General features: G+C 50.7%; 1 protein-coding gene across 5 annotated transcripts in view; it reads left to right on the top strand.

The window, feature by feature from the left end:
- Window positions 1-2,331: 2,331 nt before the first annotated feature.
- The window catches only part of CAPRIN2 (caprin family member 2), an 857,580-nt gene continuing 832,427 nt past the window's right edge, over window positions 2,332-27,484 (top strand). For 2 of the 5 annotated variants that reach the window (XM_078673770.1, XM_078673769.1), the window contains exons 1-2: window positions 2,332-2,544; window positions 8,853-9,078. In XM_078673770.1, coding sequence (XP_078529896.1) covers window positions 8,866-9,078 — 213 coding nt within the window. In that variant the 5' untranslated portion in view covers window positions 2,332-2,544; window positions 8,853-8,865. The remainder of the gene's footprint in view (window positions 2,545-8,852; window positions 9,079-27,484) is intronic. The other 3 variants (XM_078673767.1, XM_078673766.1, XM_078673768.1) reach the window with 2 other exon arrangements.

Raw genomic sequence — 27,484 nt, 5'->3', positions numbered from 1 at the left:
CTCCTTGACTCCTCCCCTCCGTCACCATTTTGGGTTTGGTGACCTGGTGGCTGGAGGCTTAGCGTAATTTTTGTCCCTCCCTCCCTCCCTATTAACTTTTTTGGATAGTTTCCATTCTTTTTCTTCGTTTCTTCTTTTTCTCGTTTAGGGCGTTTTTGTTTGGAACAGGGGTGCAAGGGGTTTTTTCTAATTGTAATTTGTCGCTGGGAGCAGGTGCAGTGCGAGGTCTAGTTGTTTCTGGGCAGTTGGTGTCAGAGTTTGGTTGATTGCTGTTCAGGTTTGTGTTAGCGACAGGGAAAGGATAAGTTGGTCATTGGTTGGATGATCATATTTTTTGAGGGTTTGACAGAGATGAAGGGGCAGGCAGGTGATTGGTTGAGGATGGGCCTGGTATGGGTAAGTTCGGCATTGATATGATGACGTTATGTTTATTAATGATGATGTAATATTTTATAATGTTGTTATAATGTTTTAAATGTTGTATTGCATGGGTGGGGGTGGGGCCATAAAGATTTTAGGGGAGGGGTGGCAGCAGGGGTCAGGTTTATTTATTTATTTAGTGAGGTCTAGTTTTGGAAGGCGTTGCCGAGGTTTATGATTTTGTAATGTGCACCTGTTCCTAATAAAGCGGCCTTTTCCACACTTTAATTTCTGGTCTGCTTTAACCCCCCCCCCTCGCCCTCCCTCCCAAAGCCCGGGCAAGTCCACGCCACCAGCACACCGCAAGCACTCGAAAGACTCCCCGTGAATGTAGCATGGGCGGCAAAAATGCCACGCCATAGGAGCTCAGTCAGCACCCAAAAGCCAGCCAGTACCGCGCCCTCTGCAGGTTCAAGTTTTTTAACGTTGAATGGATGCGCGGACATGATATGGCGTGATCAGGACAGGGGGGGTATGCGCGGGGGGAGGGAGTATGGGCGGGAAGGGAGAGGGGGGTGGGAGGGGCATTTAATTAAATAAAATAAAAACCAATACATTTTACACTTACCAGGATGAGGCATCTCTTCTTCCGCGTCGCATCATGTCTCCGAGTCACAGACGTTAGCAAATCCTAAGACAGAATGCGACTGGGGGCAGCTACAAGGCTAGATCCTGCTTTTTGACAGGGCATCGGGCGAATGTACGTCACCGCCCGACAGGATCCTATCTTTAGACTCCTGCATTACACTAGGCATGCGCAGCATACCTAGTGTAATGTCAATGGAGTGGCCGTGCAGAAATGAAACCGGCCCTCTGCTCAAAGATGCGCAGTCGGAGTCTGCTGGACTCCTACTGTTCTCCCTGCGTGCCTGCGCTGTGCGTTTCACCATGACTCATGCACACTTGAGTCTGTGAAGCACAGGCCGGAAATGTAAACAGAGGAAATGTGAACAGACGAATTGCCATCTGCCTACATTTCTTGCTGCCCGACAGAGGGGTTTCTGTTGTTGCCCCTGGCGCCCCTATGGACCAGCCGACACTGGCCTTGAGATGCTTATCTTCAGTCACAAAGCAAACACAGTCACAGTTGAGTTTGAAGACAATGGGACAGCTAAATTACTATTCTAAATACCAGTAGCAGCTGCTACTGAACAGGGGTAATGGAGCGGGGGGGTATAGGGTGGGAGAAAAAAACGTACCTGGGTGCAGCCGGCAGCCACCTCTCCTCCGTTGTCTTCTCCACGCCGCAACAGGAAGCTTACAGCCTCCCAGAATCCCCTGGCCAATCACAACGCTGCAGGGTTGTGGTTGGTCTGAGTGATGTGGTTCGGCAGAGGCTGTGCATGTTCCCCTCCAGGCTATGTAATGAAGCCTGGTGGGAAACATGCAAAGTGTGCTGGACGGTTTCCAAACCGTCATGCGCACTTTAGAGTGCACTTAACACTCCTCCACCTGGCCCCTGATCTGGCCAGCCCAGCCCCACCCACCAGCTAAGCAGAAAGGAAAACTAAAATGATAACAGTTATTATAATTTTTTTCCTTTTTATGCTGCTACCAGAGCAGAGGGGCAACGCTTCTCCGCCTTAGCAGAGGAACCGCCGCTGCAATACATTCCCAGGATGTAAAGTAAAGCAACGTTTTATAAAACAGTCCACATGTTTAAGTTCCCAAAACAATTTTAAGTCCGAATTTCAGCACCTGGCGGCAATAAAAAAGGAACACAAATAACACCTGTCTGGCCCGCCATCTCACTCCTCCAGGTAAAGGATACTGATAATCACACCTGTACCTAGCAAGCACCGCCCACACACGTGCCCTATTGTGTTGGAATGAAAAGAACCCCGGTTACGTCCCCTGGAAGCGGTAACTAACGTGCTCACGTCACAATGGACCAAAACGGACTGTCGAGGCTGGTTTGAGCTGGGCGTTTCCTGGACTCCTCCCCGCCCTCCGGCCTCCGCCCCTGCGCTGGGGGCTCCGCCCCGACCTTGCCGTAGCGAAGATATAAAGATGGGCAGTGGAGGCAGGGGGCGGGTCTTTTGGAGGCGGGTGTGAGGTAGAGGTGGAGTTTCGAGAGCAGCAGCTGCACGGCTCGCGCAACTCAGCCCCAGCCGGGCGGTGAAGGTAACTGCCTGTGTGTGGATCCTGCCTCGAGCATGGAGGTCAGGGTGGAGGGCGCCGGTGTGTGCGGGACAGGGTTACAAGCTGTCTTTGCACTGGGGCCGCTGAAAGGCAGGGTGTGTTGAAACTATCCCACCGGTGGCTGTGTGACCCAGATAATATCATTTAAATTATCCAGTCTGGCTTGTACTGTGCGGCCAAATGATTGCTCGCAGGTGCGTTTCTTAAAAAAAGAAAAGGTCACCGCGTGCCTGTTAGGAAGCGGTTACCGTTCATCGCTGAAAATGTGCAACATGCTCGCCCCAAAAAAACACAATCCATGTATTCCTTTAGCGTTAATAAAGTTTCCCCGAAAGTAATTTTAGTGTCCAGAAGAGGTTCCTCACTTAGTCACTTTCCACTCTCGCCTAGAAAGTACCAGCCGAGGACTTGGGACGTTTCCGTTTCATCGGGCGAAATCACCCATTCTCTCAAGCATACATTAAATGCACGAGACGCATTTCCCACAATTAAAACGCACAGGTATCTCGCACCTTTGCTTTCACTTCTCTTCCCTGCAGGATACAAATCAGACCTCTCGTGAGACGTTTGTCATCCGAGTTTGCTGCTCACAATAATGGAGTGTGATCACAATCACTGAAAAGCTTCCTCCATAAGGTTTTGCACTGTCCCGCTCCAGCCTACCTAGTGACAGTGGGGTACCGTTTCCCGCTTTTAAACAATGACTGTTAGCTCAAACTGTCTCTAGAGACGAAAAAAGCCTCACTGCTGCTCCCTGAAGTTGCAGCAAGCAAGTTTTTGTCTCCGGAAAAGTCTGTTTTACCTAGTGGTCGAAAAGGGGAGGGAGAGAGACTGAGGGGCGTTGCTATTTAAGTTAAGAACCGATCCCCTACTTTTTGTGAAAAGACAACGTTCCTGGGACTGTTAATTCCGGGAGGTGAAATGCTTCAGCTAACGTGTATGACATGGAGTCTCCTGTGGTGTGATCCCTAAACAAGCCTTCTTGCCCAGAGTGCCTTCTTCCCTGACAGAAATGTAAATGGGGAAAAACTGGTCAATCTGCAAATGTAAAGGCTAGTTGGAACCTGGTATTGGGTTTAGTTGATGGAATCACTTGAAGATTCCTGATAACTGAAATGTATTCTTTTTGAGAGGTATGATCAGGGATCTACCAGGTGTGAAATGTGCTTTTAAAAGACAGTTATAAAAAAATGCTCTTCATAGTCTGCAAAAAATCTTTATTTTTGAAACACTTTGAAATCTTAGACCTTTTGGCGCATTTTATAGCAGCCTATTTTATACTACGTGTAATGCATGTTTAAAATAGTGACTTAAATGATCAGTGCTTTCTATAACCGGCTGGGACCGTGAAGCACTAAACATACACAAGTCACTGTTCTCCAATGCTCCAAACAAGATTCAATTCTGTGGCTCTCTTGTGCAGTGCTTTAATGTTTCAAATGTACAATAGTGCAGTTCCACTTATTAACATACCTTGCATTTAATCTTAGTCTAAGCTGTGCATTATTATATATGTAGTTACCTGAAGGTGAAAGACTGAAAAGATACAGAATATTTTGTTTTTGTCGGCACACCTTTGACCATGCCACCACGCTCACTCTCCCACTCTCCCCCCCACCTTGAGCATAGCATCACAGTTCCAACACTTTTTTTTAATGCACTTCGACCACAGGGTTTACCCCAAAAACTACCACGGTTACCTTGTCTATCGTAAACCTAATGTAGTACCTTTAACATCTCAACTTTAGGACGACAGTGATCCGACTGTACAGAAAGGGCATTGGGTGGCCTGCTGGACAACACATTCATTATTCAGAGTAAATACCTATATGTAAACCATAAAGAAATCTAATTTATTCTATAGATGGCGGTCTTAGAAAAGAGTTGGTTTTGTGAGGAGAGAGAGAGGAATCTGCATAGATATCCTAGATGTGTCGGTCTAGGCTATGAAGTTAGCACTATAGTTTAAGTGTTTGGATGATGACAGCCCATGCTATGGAATGCTCCTCAGATTCTGGGTAGGTATGTAAAAGAAAAAACTCATTTAGCTGCACTCTGAGTAAAGTCGAGCCAGATTGTGAGAGGATCAGTTCTAGGTAAAATCACTTCCCTCCTGGCCACCTGTACTTAGAAATTCTGTGACTATGTAGAAAAATTAGAATAGGTAACAATTGTTCAAGGTGGTTCAGGTTTTGGGCCTTGAACATTCTAGGGCTCTGGGTATTACAGGAAAAATACTTAAGGATAACTATGCACTAGAAAAGGATGAAGCAAATAATCAAAATCTGGATATGGTTGTTTAACCTGGACCCGCCAGGTTACAGTGTTCTGTTTGAAGCAAAGCCTGTGTTTAAGAATATCTGGATAAAGATTTGGTTCCCGGTTAGGGAACACAGCACTTTTCCCTGGCCTGTAAAGTTGAGTTTTATTGGGTGGGTGGTTGCCCTAGTCTATTTCTTTGTCAATGGCAGTCACTCCCCTTACGACGGAGGGATGGGAATGGCAGACCTTTATGGCTATTACCTGACCTCACAGCTGGTTATGCTTAATTAATGATCCAACAAGGGTGGTACGACCCGACCTACTGGGTGGAACAGACCTTACTGGGCCTGGATGGGCTGCTGGGCTTGCTTTATGGGGCCCGATTCTCTGGAACCTCCCTGACTTACACAATGGTGCTTAGATTTATTGGTTGATATCAGACTCACTGGTCTGACTACCTTGTGGCAAGGGACATGGTTGCACCATACTGGAAAAGCAATGGAGCAGTGCCCTACTAGGGTATAGTAGCACTTAATAATGGAGCATGATCAGTTCCTTCGTAGGTACCATCTTTATTTAAATATATCCAAATGCAAATAAAAAAGATCGGCCAACACGTTTCGTTCAAGGAGTGCACTTCGTCAGGGCAATAAATGTATGGCGAAAGCACTTCTTAGTGCTGAGACGCTCAGACCGCCATTGTAGGCTTTTCACTGTTGGCCCTTATTATGAAGGCTGACGCCGCACTTCTGATTCCTACTGCTTGAAGGTTATTGGACCTTATGTTACAACTAGTGACTTTCGCCATACATTTATTGCCCTGATGAAGTTCACTCCTAGAGCGAAACACGTTGGCTGATGTCTGTTTTCTTTGCATTTGGATATACCCTATTTAAATAAAGGTGGTACCTACGAAGGTACTAATCATGCTTCATTATTAAATGCTACTATACTCTGGTAGTGCACTGCTCCATTGCTTTTCCAGTTTTGTTTCCCGAGCAGGCAGGTTGCATCAATCAGCGGCGGATGCAGGAGCAGATTGTGTACACCATTCATTTAATTGATACTTAGACTACACTTTGGGGGATCACACTGAGGCCTGTGCCTCACTTGGAGTCTGCCGTTGGATCTTTGTTTCTGCTTGCACCATACTGCTCGGCTGGAGGGGTTTGTGAGATGGGATAGAATAGGCATCACTCGTCTTGGGGATGTTTGGACCGGAAGTGGCATGCTGACCTTCCAAGAACTGCAGGAGCAATACCACCTCTCCTGCTCCCAATTCCATTAGTACCTGCAGCTGCAACTAGGCCTGGGCGGAGCTCAGAGTTTCACTCTGCAGAATTCCACGAAGTTACTGAAACTCTTCCAAATTCTGTTGAGTTCCGCCGGCAGTTATCGGCTCCCCAAAGGCTGAATACCAATACCCACACCCCTGGCTGCTGCTCACATATCCTGGCCACCTGTAGTGTTTAACCATTGCTCATCAGACCCTGCGCTGGGTATCAGTAATGCAAGTATCCTATGGTTGATGCATATGGTACCAGCACACAAATATCAGCTGTGTGCTTAAACATTTTTGGTTGCAATGTTTTGAGTAAAATAGGCAGCCCACAATGCACATCAAATACACCACACCTGCTAAGAATGGAGCAATCAACGCTTGGCTAAATATAGAGGGAGATACCCTTTTACTTGGAAAAGGAATGGGTAAGCATTCACAAAACAAATTTCCTTTTCCAGAATTTTTTGGGCGGAAATCCTCAAGGGTCACTATATTCTATAGGGACCGGCGGACTAATATAAAGAGTGTTTGCGCAGGTTACCAAATTTACGAAACTACTTGTATAGAGTCCAACTGATAAACCAGGGTAAAGTTACACGCATTTGTGTTTCATATGCGAGGCGCCGAAGTGCTACATGAAAGTACTTGTCTCAAAGGTGTTTTAACTCATTTCCTGCTGTGATCGCCTTAATTCCAGGAAAATTCTAACAGTGGCGGGAAATTTCCAACCCCAGGCATACAGTCCCAGCACTTTTCAACAATTACCAAAAAATATATGGTCTTGTGATCCTGCCCTAGAAGGGGAATGATGCCCCTCGTGAGATGTAATCAGTCATCCGCCATCACAACTGGGCTGGTGGTTTTTTTTCATATTTGCTGCAAATTTTCACGATTTCACAGCATAAATTAAATAAAAGATGCTTTTTTTGCCCTGGCGGGGTCCCTCGGTGTCCCCAGTACAAGGCGGAGTGTCATGCTATTCCTACCATGCCCCCTTTTCTTTATTTTTGGTTTTTTATTTTTGGAACACAGCTGAGGCAGTCCAAAGATGGCTGCCAACACTTCCTGGTTGAAGAATTTGCAGCCAATCGGATTTCTGCATGAGATCGTCAGTATTTGTGAAGTATTTGCTCTTCTAGCTATACAAATTTGGATTTCTTTAAATCTCTCAAACTACTGGTTAGTTACACCAAATAACAAAGGGTTCTTTGTGGACCTAGAGCTACTACCTTTCTGCCAAATTTGGTGTAGTTCTGTCCAGCAGTTTGGGCTGTAGTAGTGTCTAAAATCCCCATAAGAATCAACATGGGAAATGCACTTTTTTGTTTAAACCCCCTTCCTCTTTACGCCCCCCGCTTGATGGATCTCCCTGAAACTCTTCATGCACAATAAGACCCATGGTACACTTTTTGGGGGTAAAATTACGTGATCTGTCACCAGGCGCCAAAAATATAGGCAACTCAAAAAAAGCTTATCCTATGGGTACTAGGTCCCAACTATAACTACCTAATAGGAACCCAGCCGTAGGGTACTATGCACATCAATCAAAATGGCTAATTCGAATCCAAAAATAACTAGTATGGAGAAATATGTTCTGAACAGCGTATCCGGTTTTGGTTAAGCATACCCTAGCCTAAAAAATAAACATTCTTCTAGGCTGCTCCAAGCCCCCAGCGAAGCCCTAGCTTATGCTTGTGTATAACTGTAGTAATGAAAATGAAAGTTAGATTGCCGATAGTGACATTACTGAGCCAGCTTACCGGTCTAGCCTCATTGAGGCATACATTTTGAATAGATGCAAGCCTAGCTGAGTGTCTGAGATAACTGTTCATGCCTACTAAAGCATGTGGCACCAGATGCCCATCACATGGGTTTTGTTTGTGAGTTAGTTTCTTTGTGCTGTCTGGTGTTATTTATTAAACCTTTTGCGTGGCTGAGGGCCCACTTATTGCCAACCCTTCCTCTTTCCTGCCCATAGTTAGTGTTTTTTATAAACTTTAGTTTGTGCTGGCTAGTGAAATTAATTACCAAGCTCCTGCCAGGGAGTTATTTTACCAACTGTTCCACTCTTGCTGCTGACACGTATGGTCTGGGACTACCGACCACCCCCTCCCTGTCCTGTGCAACGCCATATCAACCCTTAAAGTAATTAGCCATGCGAGGAGTTTTCTTTGGAAGGCAGGGGGTCTCACGACCCCCCCGGCCGTATGGCGTGGAGAGCGTGGGGGCAAGAGGGCGCATCCCGCACTCTCCAGGCCTTTTATCCTCTTGAGAAATGGGGGGCTGACCAGTTCTAGCTGGCCCGCCTCCCCTTGACCCGGAAGCACTCCTATTGCTTCCGGGTCAATGGTGAGCCTGCACCAATCGGTGGTGGGGCGCCCCCCACCGCGTCATCGAAACGCGGCAAAGGGTGGGGCATGCCCCATCATCGAGGATATGGGGGAGGGGGATAGCAAAAAAAAGCCAACACTCCTCATTTGTATGCATCATTGCAGTCATTCTAATCTTACGCATGTGTGTACATGTATGGTTTGGGTCTTAAACCAGTAGTCTCTGCATCCGTTAACCCGGTGGAAGTGGTTTTAATTAGATTTGAAATTGTCCATATTTAGGGCTTTTGTTCTTTGGTATTCAACTTCTGTAGTTAAAATAGCAGATGCCACTTCCTGTGTGGTTCGTGAGGTAGCAAATAAGGTAATGGCCGATTAATTCTAATGGAAAACCTTTGTTTAAAATTTCTTTCTAGATCTGCCAGTTCAATGGTGCAGCTTTCCCAGTCCCCGTGCCGCCGGCTCTCTATAGAGAAGAGCATGAAGCTGACTAGGCAGCAGGACGATGGGAGCCCTCCTTTACTGAAAGCCCTTCCTGTGGTGCTGTCCTCTGCCAACACGCAATACCAGGCATACGAGACGTACATTGATAATGGCCTTATATGCCTCAAGCACAAAATCAGGAACATAGAGAAAAAGAAGGTAGTATGTGCAGTTTGTTCCTTTTTTTTAAGTAACTAGTGTAAGGGTAAACTAGATCTGCTCAGTTTGGGGAATGAAGCTGTTATAAGTTAAATGTGAAATGCAAATTATATTACCTACTTTGGTTACCTTTAACATTGTGATTTTCACATTTATAATAATGCAGTTGACTGTATTGAAGTATGTATGGGAAATAAACGTCCAATGTTCCTTTAAATGTTAAGAATTTATCAAACCTTTTTCCACAGAACTTCTTTCCAGCCATTTAAAAATAGTATTACTCAGTAACTAGTAAATATAAAAAATGTATCATATCTAGCGTTCCGATTAAAGCATTAATAACACCTTTCCCGATGGAGGCTGACCTGATTGAAAATAGAGCGTATCTGCACGTTTACTAATGGATTACTTAATTCTCTCAAATCTCAACAGAAACCCAAGATTAAAGGACAACCCATGCTATGATTTTTTTCTTCTATTATCGACCTTAGATTGTGAGCAAAATCGAGTCTTGGAATAAAGTAATTTACTCCATTTTCGCCTGGTGTGCAGCTGGCTCATATGTGGCTAAACCTATTTCCTTCTGTCATCTACAAGGACAATATTGGTCAGACACACTCTTTAACTGAGAGAAGTTCAGTATTGTTTAGCGCTGCGTAAACTAAGGCTTTAGCTTAGCTCTACAAGGTTTGCCTTTCCTGCCTGCGGGTGCCTGAACTTAGTTCAGTGCACAAACGCTTGAACGTGAAAGTACAGGTTATTTTCCCACATAACCCCACTGGATAGATAATTGTGGTGTCTGTGCTTTGTGTTATGAACTGTCCCAATTTAGTTTTTTTAAATTTCACAATCCAGTTCTGCACCAAGAGATAAGACTTCTAATATTGAAAAGTTTTTTATTCCAGCAGGCTCGTCCTGTTGCTTAGCACATGTAAAATAACCACACAGAACGTCAAAGGTAGCCAAGCAGAAAATGGAGTCTGACCTTAGGGTCTGTTATCCCCGATTTATGTCTGAATATGACATAGGTGGGTCAAATATATGCAAATTATTTTATATTGGAAATCTGTGCTCTCAGAAATAAGATATCAATTTCTATAGCTAAAAAAATCCATAAAATCAGCATAAACATAAAATGTGCCCATGTAAAATATAATGAAAGATATGATAGCGCCAAATAACGCTACAAGCTTTGCATGAAAACCTTATCGTAAAAAGCATATTCTATCGTAATCTCTATTAAGAGATAGTTTTGTTGATTTAACAGACCCAGAATGATATTGAATATGCCAAATTGGAACACATGCAGCTTTAAAGAATAGTTTTTGAATATTTTTTTTTTCTTCGTGACAGTCTTTGTAATGGATAATTCAAATGATTCTGTGTATGTTCCTGTCTAATCATGTTGATCTCAGTCATCTGAGAAAGTTTCAATGGCCTCAAGTTCATGAGGCATACTTGTGCCACTGAAAGACTGTCACGTTGTGCATGGTGTAAGATTGTGAAGTGGATGGTCTTGAAAGTGTTTGTAGCTCTACGGAACTCCGATGGCCAGTGTGAGGAAATGGGTGTAGTATATGGTGTGGTTGTACAACCTCACACTAATAGTTACCAACCCCCTTAGGACCCTTGGGTTTCGTCTGCCAAACCCTCAGCTCAATCCTGGGTCCTCTGGCACTGAGCAGCAAGATTTGCACAGAGGAACACGTGTTAAGCATTTAAACAGCACCAAAACAATTGAAGAAAACGACACAACACTCCGTTCTGGCACACATTTATGAAAATAGGCCTGTCTGTCCCCTGTTGCCCCCTTCCCGGCTTTCCAATGAATGCACCAGGGACAATACCACCACCCCTCTTTCATATGTACTGCGTTATCCTTTATTACCACTTAAGAGCACATGAGTTGCACATTAATTCTCCTCGCCCCCTGGGAAAGGCATGGTGTTGCACCCCTTGTTTTCCTTTTGTTTATTGTTGTGCTGGTTGCTCCACTTATGCATGTACAGTAGTTCTTTCCACCGCACTTCGGCAACGTAGGGCATTTGCATTGTATTCTTTAATGCTTTGAAGACAACTGTTATTGTGTACATACCTTCGTATTTAGGATCTTGCACCCAAAACTTGGTCTACCCTTGACTGAGTACACAATAATGTGCTTCAAATGCTAACGACGTTTTATATGTATATGTTCTTAAATGTCTGACGGATAGACCTTGGCAAAGTCAATGAAAAAAAAGTTTCTAAGTATCAATGTGGTCTGTTGAAAGTACTTGACCAACTCCGGCGGAGGGCTAGTCAGTGGGACCAGCTAGGTCCTTAACAGTTGCCTTCACATACGGAAAAGTCCTTCTACAGTTCCAGGCACTTGATCTGTGTTGCAATGGATTCCTATGGAGTGGTCCTGATGCAAGGGATGAAGGGTGCTGGAGATGCTTTAAGGATGCCTCGCTGTCAACAGGGTTCTTCATGTAGGAATGCCTATGTCCACTAAGGTGATGAGGGAGTCCTGGTTGCAAGATTGATGTCCACGAAATGCTCTCTGGTCTGCTCGAAGTTGTCGCCACTAGACCACAAGTGTCCTGTTGTCACAGTCACAGGCCAATCCTTCCTGAGTTGAAACTCTCCTTCTGAATGGTCTAGCAACTCTCCAATGCCACTTCCTGCTCAACAAATTCTGGTGCAACTCTGGTGCATCTTGTCTTTGTCCTCGCTGCTGCACAGTGGCGGTGGTAGTGGCTTGAAGACTTTGGGCTGCTAACCTTCCCCAGCAGGCTTCTTCAGCGGTTGTATCTCAGTGCTGCGAATAGGAGGCTAGTCAGCTGGCCCTTGGAGATCTCATGGCTTCACTACGCTCTGGGGACTGCTTCTCCTTAAGCACGACACAGCAGACACAGTCCCCCTCTTCGTTAGCCAGCAGGTCTAGTCTTAGTCGGTGCAACCTCTTTTCTGGTCCCTCGGTGCAGCAGGGCTGTTGGACCCGGCCTCGTGGCGTGGTCCTACCCCTCCCGCATGGCGGGCCCCGGACGACATCGGCTCTCCATCCAGCCCGGGTCGGCCTCGGGCACACCCCTGCACGCCCTCCAAACCACCAGATCCGCCACCCGGCGGCCCACAACCACTGACACGGCACCTTCGGGCCGCCCCAGCATTACCGGTCCGGTGCCCACCCCGGACCCACATTCCAGGCCCGACGCCATCTTGGGCCCATCACGTCAGACACGTGGTCCCGGACCAGCCACGGCCCCAGCGAGCCCGCCATCGAGGCACCAAGAACCCTCCGGGTGGTAGAGTGGCCACTCCACCAGAGACAAGGAGAGGGGAGTTTCGATGGCTCTCCAACCGTCCCCGGATGCCTGGTTTCGATCGCCCTCCGGCCTCCCTGGGCGCTGGCTCCACCCCCCTGCTGGGTGTCTGGACACCATCATCCCGGCCCCTCTGACCCCCAGGCGAGAGGGTCCGGACATCAAAGGACTCCAGACCTATATCTGGGCCAGCCCCGGAGTAGGAAGTTAGTTGTATCCCGGAGTCGAGAAGCCCTGCTGACCCTGTCGCGGCTGACCCTGAGACTAACTCCTTTTGCTGCTCTACCTGGAACCTGCTGGCGCTGCCGCGGTCCATCTTCGCTGTAACCACCTTGGAGCCTGCTGGCGCTGCCGCGGTCCATCTTTGCTGTAACCCTCTTGGAGCCTGCTGGCGCTGCCGCGGTCCACACTCGCTGAATCATCTTGGAGCCTGCTGGCGCTGCCGCGGTCCGTCTTTGCTGTAACCATCTTGGAGCCTGCTGGCGCTGCCGCGGTCCACACTCGCTGAACCATCTTGGAACCTGCTGGCGCTGCCGCGGTCCACACTCGCTGAACCATCTTGGAACCTGCTGGCGCTGCCGCGGTCCACACTCGCTGAACCATCTTGGAGCCTGCTGGCGCTGCTGCGGCCCCACCTTCCGGAACCCCCCAGCTCGAGGATTGAGAGCTGTGCGTAGGGTCTCCTTGCAACCGACCATCTATAAGACTGTCCCGCTACCTTGCCCCTTGCCACGAGACTTTCCAGATCTCGGGATCTGCTGTATATATTGAAACGATACTAATTGCCCGATAAAGATTGAAAACTCTATCTGTGTGGTGTATATTTCCAGTGGTGTGGTTACTCTGCTGTACAATTCTAGGAGAGGGTCCTCCCGTCGGAGGCCTCTCGACATCGCTCGGTCCCTTCTCTGAAGGAGGGGTAGACCTAGGGGTGGTCAATCAGACACCTTCTGCCTCCCCCGGGTTCGCCTTTCTAACATTGGTGGCAAGCGCTGCGATCCGAGCCAACGCAAAATCGTACAGAGTGATCTACCCGCTACGACGGAAAAACACAGAGACCATGACGACCCAAGGAACCAACCTACCGGCCGAATTCCAGAAAGAGAAGATAGAAGAATACAGCCACAAAGAACTAAAACAATTCTGTAAAGACATGGGTATCGCTACCACTGGCCTGAGCACAAAAGAGGACTTCAAATCGGCCCTACAAACCTGGGTGGAAACCAGAGACAGACAACCCCAAGAGGAGAATAGCCCGAACGGGCAACAGGAAACCAGCGCACCCCCGACGGGGGAAAGAACCACAACACTAAACGCGGACCTCATCTATGAAGACGCTCGAGAACGAGAGCGCAACCGGCTACACGAATTGGAGCTTGCACGACTCCGGCTAGACGGAGAACTCCAGCTAGCGGAGAGAAAGATAGCCCTCGAAGAAAAACGACTAGCATATGAACACGAACGAGGCCTGAGAGAACTAGAAATCAAAGCCAAGGTCAACGAAGATAGCGCGGCCGGGGCCAAGACCTCAGCCCCTCCCGTGGACACCAAGGTTCACCTACCGAAAGATGTAGTCAAAGAATACTACAAGAACGATGATATCCAGCAATGGTTCAAAGCCTACGAGGTGGCCATGACCGCCCATCGGGTGCCCCTGAAGGATTGGGGCGCTGGCCTGTGGGGAAAGTTTGTCAATGAAGGGAGGGACGCCCTGCTGGAACTCCCTGACACCGAAATGACCTCCTATGAACACATGAAAACGGCCCTACTCGCGCCCTTCGGACTCACCCCCGAAATGTACCGGCAGAGGTTCCGAGACTGTAAAAAAATCCCCGGTACCACTTGGGTAGAATATGTGAACTTTTTTAGCAGAGCCTTCGAGGGGTGGGTCAAAGGCAGTCAGGTCACTACCTACCAGCAGTTGGTCGACCTTATGTTGTGGGAGCACCTCTCCAACAACTGCTTCATTGAACTACGACAGCACCTCCTCGACGGCAAGTTGACCGAGCCGCGAAAACTAGCGGTCGAAGCAGATCGGTGGGCGAGCAACCGCGTCCACCGGAACACCACAGGAGAATACGGACGAGGGTCCCCGGGGAACCACCGGCCGCCAGGCGGCGGGTCTGGCATCAGCCGAGGCCGAGACCTCCCGCCGGGGTCTTCGCCCGCCTCCTCTACACCAGCCTCCAGCCCGAGGGGGGCCCATCCAGCTCGACCGGGGCCATGCCCCAACGTTACGTGCCACAGATGCCAGCGGCTGGGCCACTATGCCAACGATCCTCTCTGCCCCATGAACCAGTGGCCCGGCCCCACCGGGCCCCCCGGTCGACAACTCACTGCAGCTGCTCTGAGCGAAGAAAAGGAGGAAGAAGAAGAGGGCCCTCTGGAACCAGAAGAATGGGAGTCCGCGGCTATGTGCCTCGCCTCCCTGGGCGACAAAGACATGATCCCCCGAGACCAGATTCTGATCAACACCCAGAAGTACCGCCAGTGGGTCACCATCAACGGTCGCCGGGCCGACGCTCTCCGTGACACGGGGGCCACCATAACCGCCGTCCGCTGCCATCTGGTGACCCCAGAACAAATCTTGCCCCACGTTCTGTGCCCTGTCCGGTCAGCGGACAATTCCGAGAGCCTGTGCCAGATGGCCCGCATCCCCTTCGAGTGGGGAGGAGTGTCCGGCATGCTGAAAGTCACCGTCCGAGACGATGCCCCGGTGGACTGCCTCCTAGGGAACGACCTGGAAAGTTCCCCCTGGGCACAAATCGAGCGAAGAGAGCATCTGGGGATGCTAGGCCTTCCTGAATGGGTTTGCGTAACGACCCGATCCATGTCCACCCGGGACACCGTCCCAGCCGAAGACAAACCCGAAGAACCGGAATGGCCGGCACCTCCGCCACCCGCCACTGCCACGACCAAACCCGAACTGGGGCCGCAGAGCCCCAGCCATGAAGAACTTCCCGAGCTCGGGCCCCTTCCCGAACTAGCCCAGTGGCGCCAAGAAGGGGGCCCCACCCGCGAACAAAAGACATGTCCTTCCCTTGAGGGACTCCGACAACAGGCCGCCACGCAAGCACGCACTCCTCGGGGTCCCACTGGGTCTATTGGGACCAGGACCTTCTGTACAGTGAACAAAAGATCGCCGAGCTGGGGGCCGGCCGAGTGCTAGTCGTCCCCCTCCACTTCAGAGACTTTCTTTTAAACCTGGCACATGACGTGCCCCTCGCTGGGCGCCTGGGGCAGGACAAAATCTACAGCCGCCTGGTGACCCACTTTTATTGGCCGAAGATGCGCCGCGATGTGTACAACCACTGCCGAACCTGTCCAACCTGCCAAGCCAGCGGAAAGAGTGGGGGGAAAATCAAGGCCCCACTCCAACCGTTTCCCGTGGTGACCACCCCCTTCGAGCGAGTAGGGATCGACATCGTGGGGCCCCTGGATCCTCCCACCTCTCAGGGGCACCGCTTCATCCTCGTCCCGGTGGACCATGCCACCCGCTACCCCAAAGCTATCCCCCTCCGGACTATCACAGCCCCCGTAGTGGGTCGGGCGCTGATGGGGATCTTCTCCAGAGTCGGCTTCCCCCGAGAGGTCGTCAGTGATCGGGGCACAAACTTTATATCGAAATATATGCGGTCCCTGTGGCAACAGTGCGGGGTCGCGTATAAGTTCACCACCCCGTATCACATCAAGGGAATGGACTAGTGGAGCGATTTAATAGGACCCTGAAAGGAATGATCAAGGGCCTAGAAGAGCCCCTCCGGCGCAAATGGGACGTTCTGCTGCCATGTCTCCTGTTCGCCTACCGAGAGGTACCCCAGAAGTCCCTGGGGCTCAGCCCCTTTGAACTATTATATGGACACCCGGTGCGAGGCCCCCTCAGCCTGGTCAAGGAAGGCTGGGAGCTGTCCGCCTCCGATACTCCGCCCGATGTTTTCCGATACCTCTTGACTCTCCGCAACCAGACTCGGAAGTTCCGGGAGCTGGCCGAAACCACCCTGAAGGCCAGTCAAGAGGAGATGAAGAGCTGGTATGATGAAAATGCCTCGTCCATTGAATTCGAGCCGGGCCAGCAGGTCTGGGTCATGTCCCCGGTCGACCCCAGCGCCCTCCAGGACAAATGGACGGGGCCCTTCAAAGTGGTGGAGCGCAAGAGCCCCGTCACCTACCTAGTGGACATGGAGTCCCCCCGGAACCCCCTCCGGGTCCTACACGCCAACCGGCTCAAGCCCCACTTTGTCCGCACCGAACTGAGCCTGTTGTTGGCTACCGATGACGGAGCAGAGGACAACTCCGAGCCTCTACCAGACCTCCTGGGCACCTCCGCGAAAGATGGCTCCGTCGAGGGAGTCTCCCTCTCTCCCGTGTTGACACCCAAACAGCGCCAGGACTGCCAGAACCTGCTGGGTCAATTTGCGACTTTATTTTCCCTCACCCCCGGAGTCACCAGTGGTGTGTTCACGACGTCGACACCGGGGACAGCCCGCCCGTGCGGCACCGAGCCTACCGAGTCCGGGCCTGCATCCAAACCGAAGTTTCCAAGATGCTAGCCCTAGGGGTAGTCGAGCCCTCAGACAGTCCATGGGCCAGTCCCGTCGTCCTGGTCCCTAAGGCCGCCGCCCCCGGGGTGCCCCCGGAGCTGCGGTTCTGTGTCTACTACCGGGGACTGAATGCCGTCACCAGGACCGACGCCCATCCCATTCCCCGAGCGGATGAACTGATCGATCGCCTGGGAGCCGCCAGGTACCTCAGCACCTTCGACCTCACGGCCGGATACTGGCAAATCGGCCTCACGCCAGGGGCACAGGAACGATCCGCTTTCTCGACCCCCAATGGCCACTTCCACTTCAACGTGATGCCCTTCGGCATGAAGAATGCTCCGGCCACCTTCCAGAGACTAGTGAATCGGGGGCTGGCCGGGCTGGAAGAGTTCAGTGCCGCCTATCTGGACGATATTGCGGTGTACAGCTTCTGTTGGGACGAGCACCTGACCCACCTCTGGAAGGTCCTGACGGCCCTCCAACGGGCCGGACTAACAATAAAAGCCAGCAAGTGCCAAATCGGTCAAGGGTCCGTGACCTATCTGGGACACCAAGTGGGGAGTGGCCAAGTGGCTACCCTTCAACCCAAGATCGACGCCATCCAGGCCTGGGAGCCCCCCGTCACCCAGACCGCCGTCCGAGCCTTCCTGGGGCTCACTGGATACTATCGGCGGTTCATAAAGGACTATGGGAGCATTGTGGGGCCCCTCACAGAACTAACCTCCAAGAGACTACCCCCGAAGGTGCACTGGACCCCCGAGTGCCAAGTAGCCTTTGAGACACTAAAGACTGCCATGTGCACCACCCCGGTGCTCCAGGCCCCCGACTACAGCCGAGAGTTCATCGTCCAAACTGACGCCTCGGAACACGGCATTGGGGCCGTACTGTCCCAAATGAACTCCGACGGAGTTTAATTGATTGATTTAATTTAATTGTGGGTTTATATAGCGCTAGGAATCGACTCCCGGAGGAGTATCTCCACGCTTCGACCGCTGGGGAACCCGTCCTGGCTCACCCTGAGAGATGGTCCCTGATGGGTATCTCTAAGGTGCGACCAAGCATCCCCGGCAGTCTGGGGGGGCCGTTGTGAAGATGAGGCAAGCTGATGCCCAGAGTTGCCGAGTGTGGTTTCTGACTAGAGTAGGCACCGAGGCGAGAATTATCGAGTCCGCTGACCCTGGTCCACGACCCTGCCGCGTCGGGAATCAAACCCTGGTCCCGGGCCGTTCTCTGCTTACGGGTCTGCCGCCTCTAACCAGTGAGCCACACTTCTCCAGTTGACCTTCCTGTGGCCTTCATCAGCCGGCGCCTGCTGGCCCGAGAACAACGATGGAGCACCATCGAGAGGGAAGCATTCGCCGTCGTATGGGCCCTAAAGAAGCTCCGGCCCTACCTCTTCTGCACCCACTTCCGAGTACAGACCGACCACCGGCCCCTGCGGTGGTTGATGCAGATGCGGGGCGAGAACCCGAAGTTGCTACGTTGGTCCATCTCCCTCCAAGGGATGAACTTCACAGTGGAGCATTGCCCTGGCAACGACCACGCTGACGGCCTCTCCAGATTCTTCCGCCTTGGCGAGGAGAATCCCCAAGAAGATGGGTGACTCTCCCCTGCCTTCAGCTGGGGGGACGCGTGTTGGACCCGGCCTCGTGGTGTGGTCCTACCCCTCCCGCATGGCTGGCCCCGGACGACATAGGCTCTCCATCCAGCCCGGGTCGGCCTCGGGCACACCCCTGCACGCCCTCCAAACCACCAGATCCGCCACCCGGCAGCCCACAACCACTGACACGGCACCTTCGGGCCGCCCCAGCATTACCGGTCCGGTGCCCACCCCGGACCCACATTCCAGGCCCGACGCCATCTTGGGCCCATCACGTCAGACACGTGGTCCCGGACCAGCCGAGGCCACGGCCCCAGCGAGCCCGCCATCGAGGCACCAAGAACCCTCCGGGTAGTAGAGTGGCCACTCCATCAGAGACAAGGAGAGGGGAGTTTCGATGGCTCTCCAACCGTCCCCGGATGCCTGGTTTCGATCGGCCTCCCTGGGTGCTGGCTCCACCCCCCTGCTGGGTGTCTGGACACAATCATCCCGGCCCCTCTGACCCCCAGGCGAGAGGGTCCGGACATCAAAGGACTCCAGACCTATATCTGGGCCAGCCGGAGTAGGAAGTTAGTTGTATCCCGGAGTCGAGAAGCCCTGCTGACGCTGTCGCGGCTGACCCTGAGACAAACTCCTTTTGCTGCTCTACCTGGAACCTGCTGGCGCTGCCGCGGTCCATCTTCGCTGTAACCACCTTGGAGCCTGCTGGCGCTGCCGCGGTCCATCTTTGCTGTAACCCTCTTGGAGCCTGCTGGCGCTGCCGCGGTCCATCTTTGCTGTAACCATCTTGGAGCCTGCTGGCGCTGCCGCGGTCCACACTCGCTGAACCATCTTGGAGCCTGCTGGCGCTGCCGCGGCCCCACCTTCCGGAACCCCCCAGCTCGAGGATTGAGAGCTGTGGGTAGGGTCTCCTTGCAACCGACCATCTATAAGACTGTCCCGCTACCTTGCCCCTTGCCACGAGACTTTCCAGATCTCGGGATCTGCTGTATATATTGAAACGATACTAATTGCCCGATAAAGATTGAAAACTCTATCTGTGTGGTGTATATTTCCAGTGGTGTGGTTACTCTGCTGTACTATTCTAGGAGAGGGTCCTCCCGTCGGAGGCCTCTCGACATCGCTCGGTCCCTTCTCTGAAGGAGGGGTAGACCTAGGGGTTGTCAATCAGACAACTTCTGCCTCCCCCGGGTTCGCCTTTCTAACAAGGGCAGTCCTCTTTCAGTCCTTCTGAGTCATTCGAGATCTGAGGTCTCTGTGGCAGGGGTGCCCTCTTTATGATCGGAAAGTGCTCTCGGGGCAGGATGTGCTTGGTATCCAATGGATCACCAGTTTCCCTCCCACCTGGTAACGACTTCCTGTCTAGTGCGGCATCTCGCTATCCCAGGATGCACCATTCTGCCCACTCCCAAGATGGCAAGACCTCTCTTGTTGTACAGACCTCACTAGCCCGCCCCTGGGTTGAGGCTACCTCAAAGCTCCACGCCCCTGGGAAACTGGTTGGCAACTGGCTTCCCCTCCCTGCTTCGCGTGCCAGCCTGTCTACCTCAACCATCGGGTAGTCCTCCCCATTGATACTACACATCTGCTCTTCAAAAGCAGCTTCACCATGTAAGCCTGCCTTTTGGGCTAACACCCAAGAACCTTCCTGCAGAAGGGAGGTGACACCTCTCTGGCCTGCAATCTCTCATTGTTCTCCTTCCTGGGAGTAGTTACCATGTCTCTCCAGTTGATAAGAAAGCTCTTTTGGAGCAGGCTTAATGTGTGCCCGGGAAGGTACAGGAGTTTTAAATGTAACAATGTGGCAGCTTTGCTAAAGATGCACACAACAACAAGTTACACTAACTTTGACTTGAGATGTGGGGTGTGGTCTAGCGGTGGCAAGATGGCTGCAACTTGAGTGAGCTCTGCCGGTCGAGCGAATGATCCGCCATAATCTGAGGAGATCTACACTTACTGTGGCTGCACTGTCCCCATCACAGGCGGCGATACCACTCGCTGGGCGGAGTTAAAGAGCTGCGTGTACACAGCTATTGGAGCGACCTTACCAGCAAGTGGGACAGCGGAGCAGGCCGCGAGAGACCCGACTGGCTGCGCCCAGCACCATCTGGCGTACAGCCGGAAATTACATACCTAAACTCTCCGAGAGGGCCTGCACTGCCATATTGATATGGAAAGTGGCCTCAGCTGGGTCGCTTGCCCTGACAAAGGCCTGAATGACTGTCTGGGGAGACTCGGAATGGCTACTGGCAGAGAAGAGTGAGCACCCCCGCTAAAGATAGACTGCGGTCGACGGTGAGGTGATGCCGGGGACCTGCGCAACCGGATGTCCCTGATACAGAACCTGGCTGGTGAAACCGCAAAGTAAGGAGTTTGTGCACGATGGAGGAGGCCGGCTGGCGATGGCGGTAGATACTAGTCATTGCGCGCTTCCTACATCACTCCCTTCCCACCCATAAGGCCACCACATTGAAGAATACTCACCGTGGGGACGTCTGGCTGGCCAGGGACTGTGGGTACTACAACCTTCACTGCAGGCCATAGATCAGCTGCACTGGGGTCTGGACTGCTAAGGAGTCCATGCATGACTACGATCCACTCCTAAAGCTCAAGCTAGCAAACTGCCCGATTACCCACCTTGTGTGCCTCAGAACTCTGCACACATCCATACCTGGCGCAGGCATACCAGACCTGCTTATAGGCACAATAACCTTCTGAAAGTGCATAAGTCCGGAAGCTGGAGCGAAGATAAGGTGATAAAGCGGCGACCTAGCTGAGGCTGGACACAGGACGGGGGCCTTCCGTAAACAGTTTACACAAGTTCCGCTCTGATCTTAAACTCTTATCACTTATCCACCCCAACAATAACACCTAGTGAGGTTACTTTACACCTGAAGGAACAACTGTATTGGCATAGACAGCGGGCCAAATTGGTAGGATCTCCATAGTGCGTGCGTGTTCAACTCCTGTTGCTATCGGACCACCTGACCGTGCAACCCCCGCGGCTTCTTGCTGACCATCTATAGTGCCTACATATCCTAATTCAAACTTTAAGATGGGGAAGACCGATACCAAACAATCTAAGCTCGTCTTTGAAAAATGGCGAACTGGGTGCTGTGGGTAGCCATCTCAGGAGGAAGAATAGGCTACACAAACCGAAAATACTAGAGGGTAAGATGAAGATGTTCTTTCTCTTCATTTAGAGGTCAAATCCAGCCTAAAAACGGTTGACTCCAAAATAGACCATCTTGCTGTCCGACTGGATTGGGTCAAGCAGCGCGAAGACTTGCTTGAATCTCAGATTGCACGTCTGGAATCTAGGGTCTCGGATGCTGACGAAGCCCTCACTGAAGACTGACCGCTTGTTAAAAATGTAGAAGGTACTGGAATTCATCCGCACAAAGAACTGGAATCGCGCTCTCGAAGAAATATGAATGAATGAGTGGGTGTCTTATAATGCGCATAACTTAACCCCAGGGGGCATCAAGGCGCAGATAACAAACAGATAGGCACAGCAAAACAGGAAGGAGATATAGTAATAATTAATAAGCCAGGGAAAAGAGCCATGTCTTCAAAAGTTTACGAAAAATCAGCAATGATGGTTGGCTGGAAAGTTCAGGCGGGAGCGTGTTCCACAGTTTGGACACCAAGAAGAATGTTCTTCCTCCCCACTTCACCTTATTGAATCTAGGGACGGTGAGCAGGTTTTTGGTAGATGAGCGAAGGGATCTGCTGGGGATGTAAGGGCTGACTAAAGCCTTAATCCCTTCAGAACCTGAAACAAATACAGCCCTGTGGGCCAGACAGAGGAGCTTAAAAGAAATTCTGGCCTGAATTGGCAGCCAGTGGAGATCTTTTCTCGCCTTGGTGGCCGATGAGCGCCTGGGCAGATTGAGAACCAGCCTAGCGGCAGCGTTTTGAACCACCTGAAGTCGCTGACTCGCTTTCTTGTTAATACCACCATATAGTTACAGTAGTTGAGCCTGGAAGATACCAGGATGACCGTTGGATGTTTACGTGCCTCCGGGACAGATAGGGGGCGATCTTTTTCAATGTCCGAATAATAGTACAGCATGTGGCCACTGTTTTATTGACCTTGCGGTCGAAGGAGAGGGCCGGGTCAATTATGACACCTAAATTCCTGGCTGCTTGTACCGGTTGGGGACAGTCCCCTAGTGCGACGGGTCACCAGTCATCATTCCACAATTCATGGCTCCCACCAAAGACCAAGACCTCAGTCTTCTCTCCGTTTAGCTTAAGATGGTTACGTATCATCCATACAGATACCTCTTCCATGCACGCTCGAAATTTAGGGGCAGAGTCTTGTGTCGGTCGAGAAGTAGAGACAATGATCTGAGTATAATCGGCATAGGAGAGTACCTGATACCCAAAAGATCTTATAGTTTTAGCAAGGGGGGTCAGATATATGTTAAATAATACAGGGCTCAGAGCTGAGCCCTGTGGGACCCCACATTGCACCGCCTCGGAGGGAGACAGAAATTTGCCCAATTTAACTCTCTGCTGTCTCTGATGCAGGAAAGAGGAAAGGAGATTCAGAGCTTTGTCCTCGACCCCTATCGCCCTCAGCCTGTCTACCAGGATTGCAGGGGACAGGGTGTCGAAATCTGCTGTTAGGTCTAACAACACCAGTAGAGCAGTTTGACCCTTGTCCACTTCTGATCTGATGTTGTTGACTACCACCGTGAGGGCCGTTTCTGTACTATGGGCCGCACGGAACCCATGCTGGGAAACATCCAACAGATTGTCTCTCTCCAGATATGAGGACAGGTGCCGATTGAGATGGGCTTCGAGTATTTTAGCTGGGGCCGGAAGTAAAGAAATGGGCCGAAAATATTTTAGGACTTCGGGATTCAAGGAGGCCTTTTTTAGTAGGGGTTTAACAACCGCGGTCTTCCAGGCTACGGGAAAAATCCCTTTGGTGATGGCCATATTCATAATCTCCAGAAGGGAAGGGAGAACAGCCTCTCTGCAAGCCTTGAGAGTTTTTAAAGGGCAGGGGTCTAAGGGGGAACAAGACTTAGTAGTGTCTAGAAGATTGTTAAGCTCTACCAGTGACATCAAAGGAAAGTATGTCAAACGGGAGCAAGGACTTGCTTCCGAGACCACAGGCCTGACCAGGAAATGAAGTAAAGATGAGGTGGATGCTGGCCGAGTGTTCAACTCCAAATTTAGAGTTTCAAGGGCAGTATGTATGGCTGCTATTTTAGTGTGGAAAAAGTTAGCAATACTATCACATAGCACCTGTGTCTCAACCACTGAATTACGGGTTTTAGGTGAGGATAGGGAGTCGATTTTGAAGAGCTCTCGAAGATTTCAATGCAGTAGTGGTGTTATTGAAGTAGCTCTTTTTCTCCTCTATTATCGCCCTTTTGTATTCTTTTAGGGCCTGTTTATGCTGGCTCTTCTCTGGGGAGTTCGGTTGGGCGAGCCAGGCTTTCTTTTTGTCGGCATTTCTGCCGAAGCAGTCTCAATCGTTCAGAGTACCAGGGGGCAGAGGGGCTCTTCCTAGCAGAAGTGGTTTTTAGGAGGTGCTAGAATGTCCATAGCCGTGCTTAGTGCACTGGACAAAGCGATACAAAAGGGGATGATGGACGGAGCGTTTGAGCAAATCAAACACTCACCCCCAGTCAACTGATCTGGGTTTAATCGATCACCATTCTTTAGCTCACTCGGCCACCCCAGTTCAGACATGGCTATATGCAAATCAGTCTGACCCTGTGCCTCATGGGAACAGTCCAGCCGAACTGCCAAGCCATGTCTTCCCTGGACCGGAAACAAGCATCCTGGGACCGGTTTCGGATTCATAATCCTCATCAGCCAGGCTATCTTGAATCCAGTGGCTGAGTAGGCTAAAGAATGGTGATGGATTAAACCCAGATCAGTTGACTGGGGGTGAGTGTTTGATTTGCTCAAACGCTCCGTCCATAATCCCCTTTTGGTATCGCTTTGTTAGCCCTAAGTGTGGCAGGGTATGCTCAGACGTGAGTCCCTTGCTCACTTTGCCACTGGATTCAAGATAGCCTGGCTGAGGATTATGAATCCGAAACCGGTCCCAAGATGCTTGTTTCCGGTCCATGGAAGACATGGCTTGGCAGTTCGGGCTGGACTGTTCCCATGAGGCACAGGGTCAGACTGATTTGCATATAGCCATGTCTGAAATGGGGTGGCTGAGTGGGCTAAAGAATGGTGATGGATTAAACCCAGATCAGTTGACTGGGGGTGAGTGTTTGATTTGCTAAAACGCTCTGTCCATCATCCCCTTTTGTATCACTTTGTTCGCCCTAAGTGTGGCAGGGTATGCTCAGACGTGAGTCCCTTGCTCACTTGGCCACTGGATTCAAGATAGCCTGGCTGATGAGGATTATGAATCCGAAACCGGTCCCAGGATGCTTGTTTCCGGTCCATGGAAGACATGGCTTGGCAGTTCGGGCTGGACTGTTCCCATGAGACACAGGGTCAGACTGATTTTCATATAGCCATGTCTGAAATGGGGTGGCTGAGTGGGCTAAAGAATGGTGATGGATTAAACCCAGATCAGTTGACTGGGGGTGAGCTTGATTTGCTCAAACGCTCCGTCCATCATCCCCTTTTGTATCGCTTAGGAAGAGGTGTGGCGCCACGGCCAGGGCGACTGACGCTGGAATCTGGGGACCACGGTTCGATCCCCGGCTCCGGCGGCAGGTTAGCCCAGCACCATGTGACTCTGGGCAATAGCTCGCTTAATCTTCCCGACGGCCCCCAGCGCCTAGAGACCCTTACGGGTGATTGTGCGCTTTACAAATGTGGACTTTTTTTTTTTTTTTTTTTTTAGTGCACTGGACAGGCTAAGAGCTGCAGCATTAGCATCAGGCAAGAGGGAGAAATTGCCTTCTGCCAAAAAGGGGCTATGGAACTATTGTTGACCTCTTTATAATTTCTTCTGGTTTCCCATGAGTTGCTATTTTTAGGGGTCGTGGCAGAGGAAGGTGTAATTAGACGGAAAGGAACAGCCCAATGGTTCGACCAAGTTATTGGAATCGGCGTTCCGGTCCTCAACCTGTTATTGTTGGAGAAAATACCGTCTAAAGTGTGGCCAGCAAGGTGTGTAGGGCCATATACCAGTTGGCTCAACCCACATGCGTTCAGGCTCTCCACAAGAGCAATTGTGTCCGGGTCCTCAGTCTTCTCCAGATGAAAATTAAGGTCACCCAGGAGAGTTAGATTAGGCCTATTGATACTTCTGGGGTATATTGCTTCGTTTAAGCTATCCCAGGAAGATGTTAATTGTTGCTTTAAGAGGCTACATCACTATTCCTAATGGCATAATTCCCCTACACCTCTGGAGGAGACGTTGAAACATTATGCGGGGCACACACTCCACATTTCAAGTATATCATTAGCAAATGGGGCCCTATAGCAGAGAATGCCAGAGAAGGAAGAAGTGGGGGCAAACTGTATGGAGAAATAAAGGGCTACAAATTTATCTGAGGGGGAAGAGAGGGGGTCTATACGACACGTGAAACCATCTCTACATAGAATTCCCAACACCCCACCTCTACGCCCTTCTCGGTCCATTCTAACCAGTGCGTAGCCTTCGGGGATAGCCTCGACCAGATCAGGACCTGCAGTCCCCGAACCCCATGTCTCAGTTATAAAAACCCAGGGGGGTTCCCTTAGTAATACAAACTCCTTAAAAGCTACATTGTTTTTGACTAGGGAGGAAGCCAGTCTCCATTACCAGGTTGTCTGACCCCTTTTCTGTCAATGTCCTGATCCGATGTTTTTTGGACCCACGTGTGCCTCCCCGGGAAAGTGGGGTAATACAGCCACAGGTGACATTATCAGGAGATCTCGTATGGTGGCATGGTAATCCCAGAGTCCACAGCCATTTCCACGATGGACTACTTGGAGTCTCTACTCCGTAAACTGTTTGGCTCAACCTCTGGTCTTCATTGTAGAGTAGGCACATCAAGTGCTTGGTCCGTGGCCGCCCCCAAAGCCCCCCACGGGCCTCCATGCGGCCAATATTAGCCCATTTACTGAAATATCACGACTGCTATGATAACTTGCGGAAGGGAAGAGAAATGGGGGAGATCAGGCATCAGGGGAATGCTCTCCTTCTACCCCGACTTCACCCTAGTGGTACAGACGGCGAGGCGTGATTTCTTACCAGCAAAACAAATTCTTCAACTGCTGCAAATACAGTATGCTCTCATGTATCCAGCTAAACTTCACTACAGACTGCAAACATGACTTCACAAATTCCTAGGCAGCCATGTCTTGTACGAAACAACCAAGCGGAACATCATCGCACGCTCACACCTCAGCTGTCCCGTTTGGATATGGCTGCACCAGTGACAATGACTGAGGCTTGCATACAAGGGGCTCTCTACAGAATAATCTTGAATCCTAATATCACATTACTGTTCTGCCTACATGCAAATATCATGCTGCATGGAAAGTGCTTCAATATAAATGTCTGGACATAATGTGCTATATTGCTCTTTGCTATCTCCAAATGCTCTGCCACCCTGTCCTTGGGCAAGGGAGTATGCCTGGAGAGTCCATGTTCCCCAATGGGATAATTCCTTTAAATGTCCACTATGTTTCAAAGTTGGGGATTGCGGGGCGGGTACTGCATCTCAACGTGATAGGGTGATTGGAGTGGTTGGGGGATGGACATGGGAGGTTTGGGTTGGGCACTGGACATGGGGCTTGTTACTTCTGGGGTATATTGCTTCGTTTAAGCTATCCCAGGAAGATGTTAATTGTTGCAGTAAGAGGCTACATCACTATTCCCAATGGCATAATTCCCTTACACCTCTGGAGGAGACGTTGAAACATTATGCGGGGCACACTCCACAACTGATCCATGGCTAATGTAACTTTCCTAACATGGAATGTTTGGAGCATCCACGACCATTGCAAATCCAGCCTCATGCATGTTTACCTTACGAGAC

Source organism: Lissotriton helveticus, chromosome 1_1 (genome assembly GCF_964261635.1).
Source record: "Lissotriton helveticus chromosome 1_1, aLisHel1.1, whole genome shotgun sequence".
NCBI classification, from domain to species: Eukaryota; Metazoa; Chordata; class Amphibia; order Caudata; family Salamandridae; genus Lissotriton; species Lissotriton helveticus.
The sequence above is the reverse complement of the archived record's forward strand: the minus strand, read 5'-3'. Positions and strand labels throughout refer to the sequence as shown.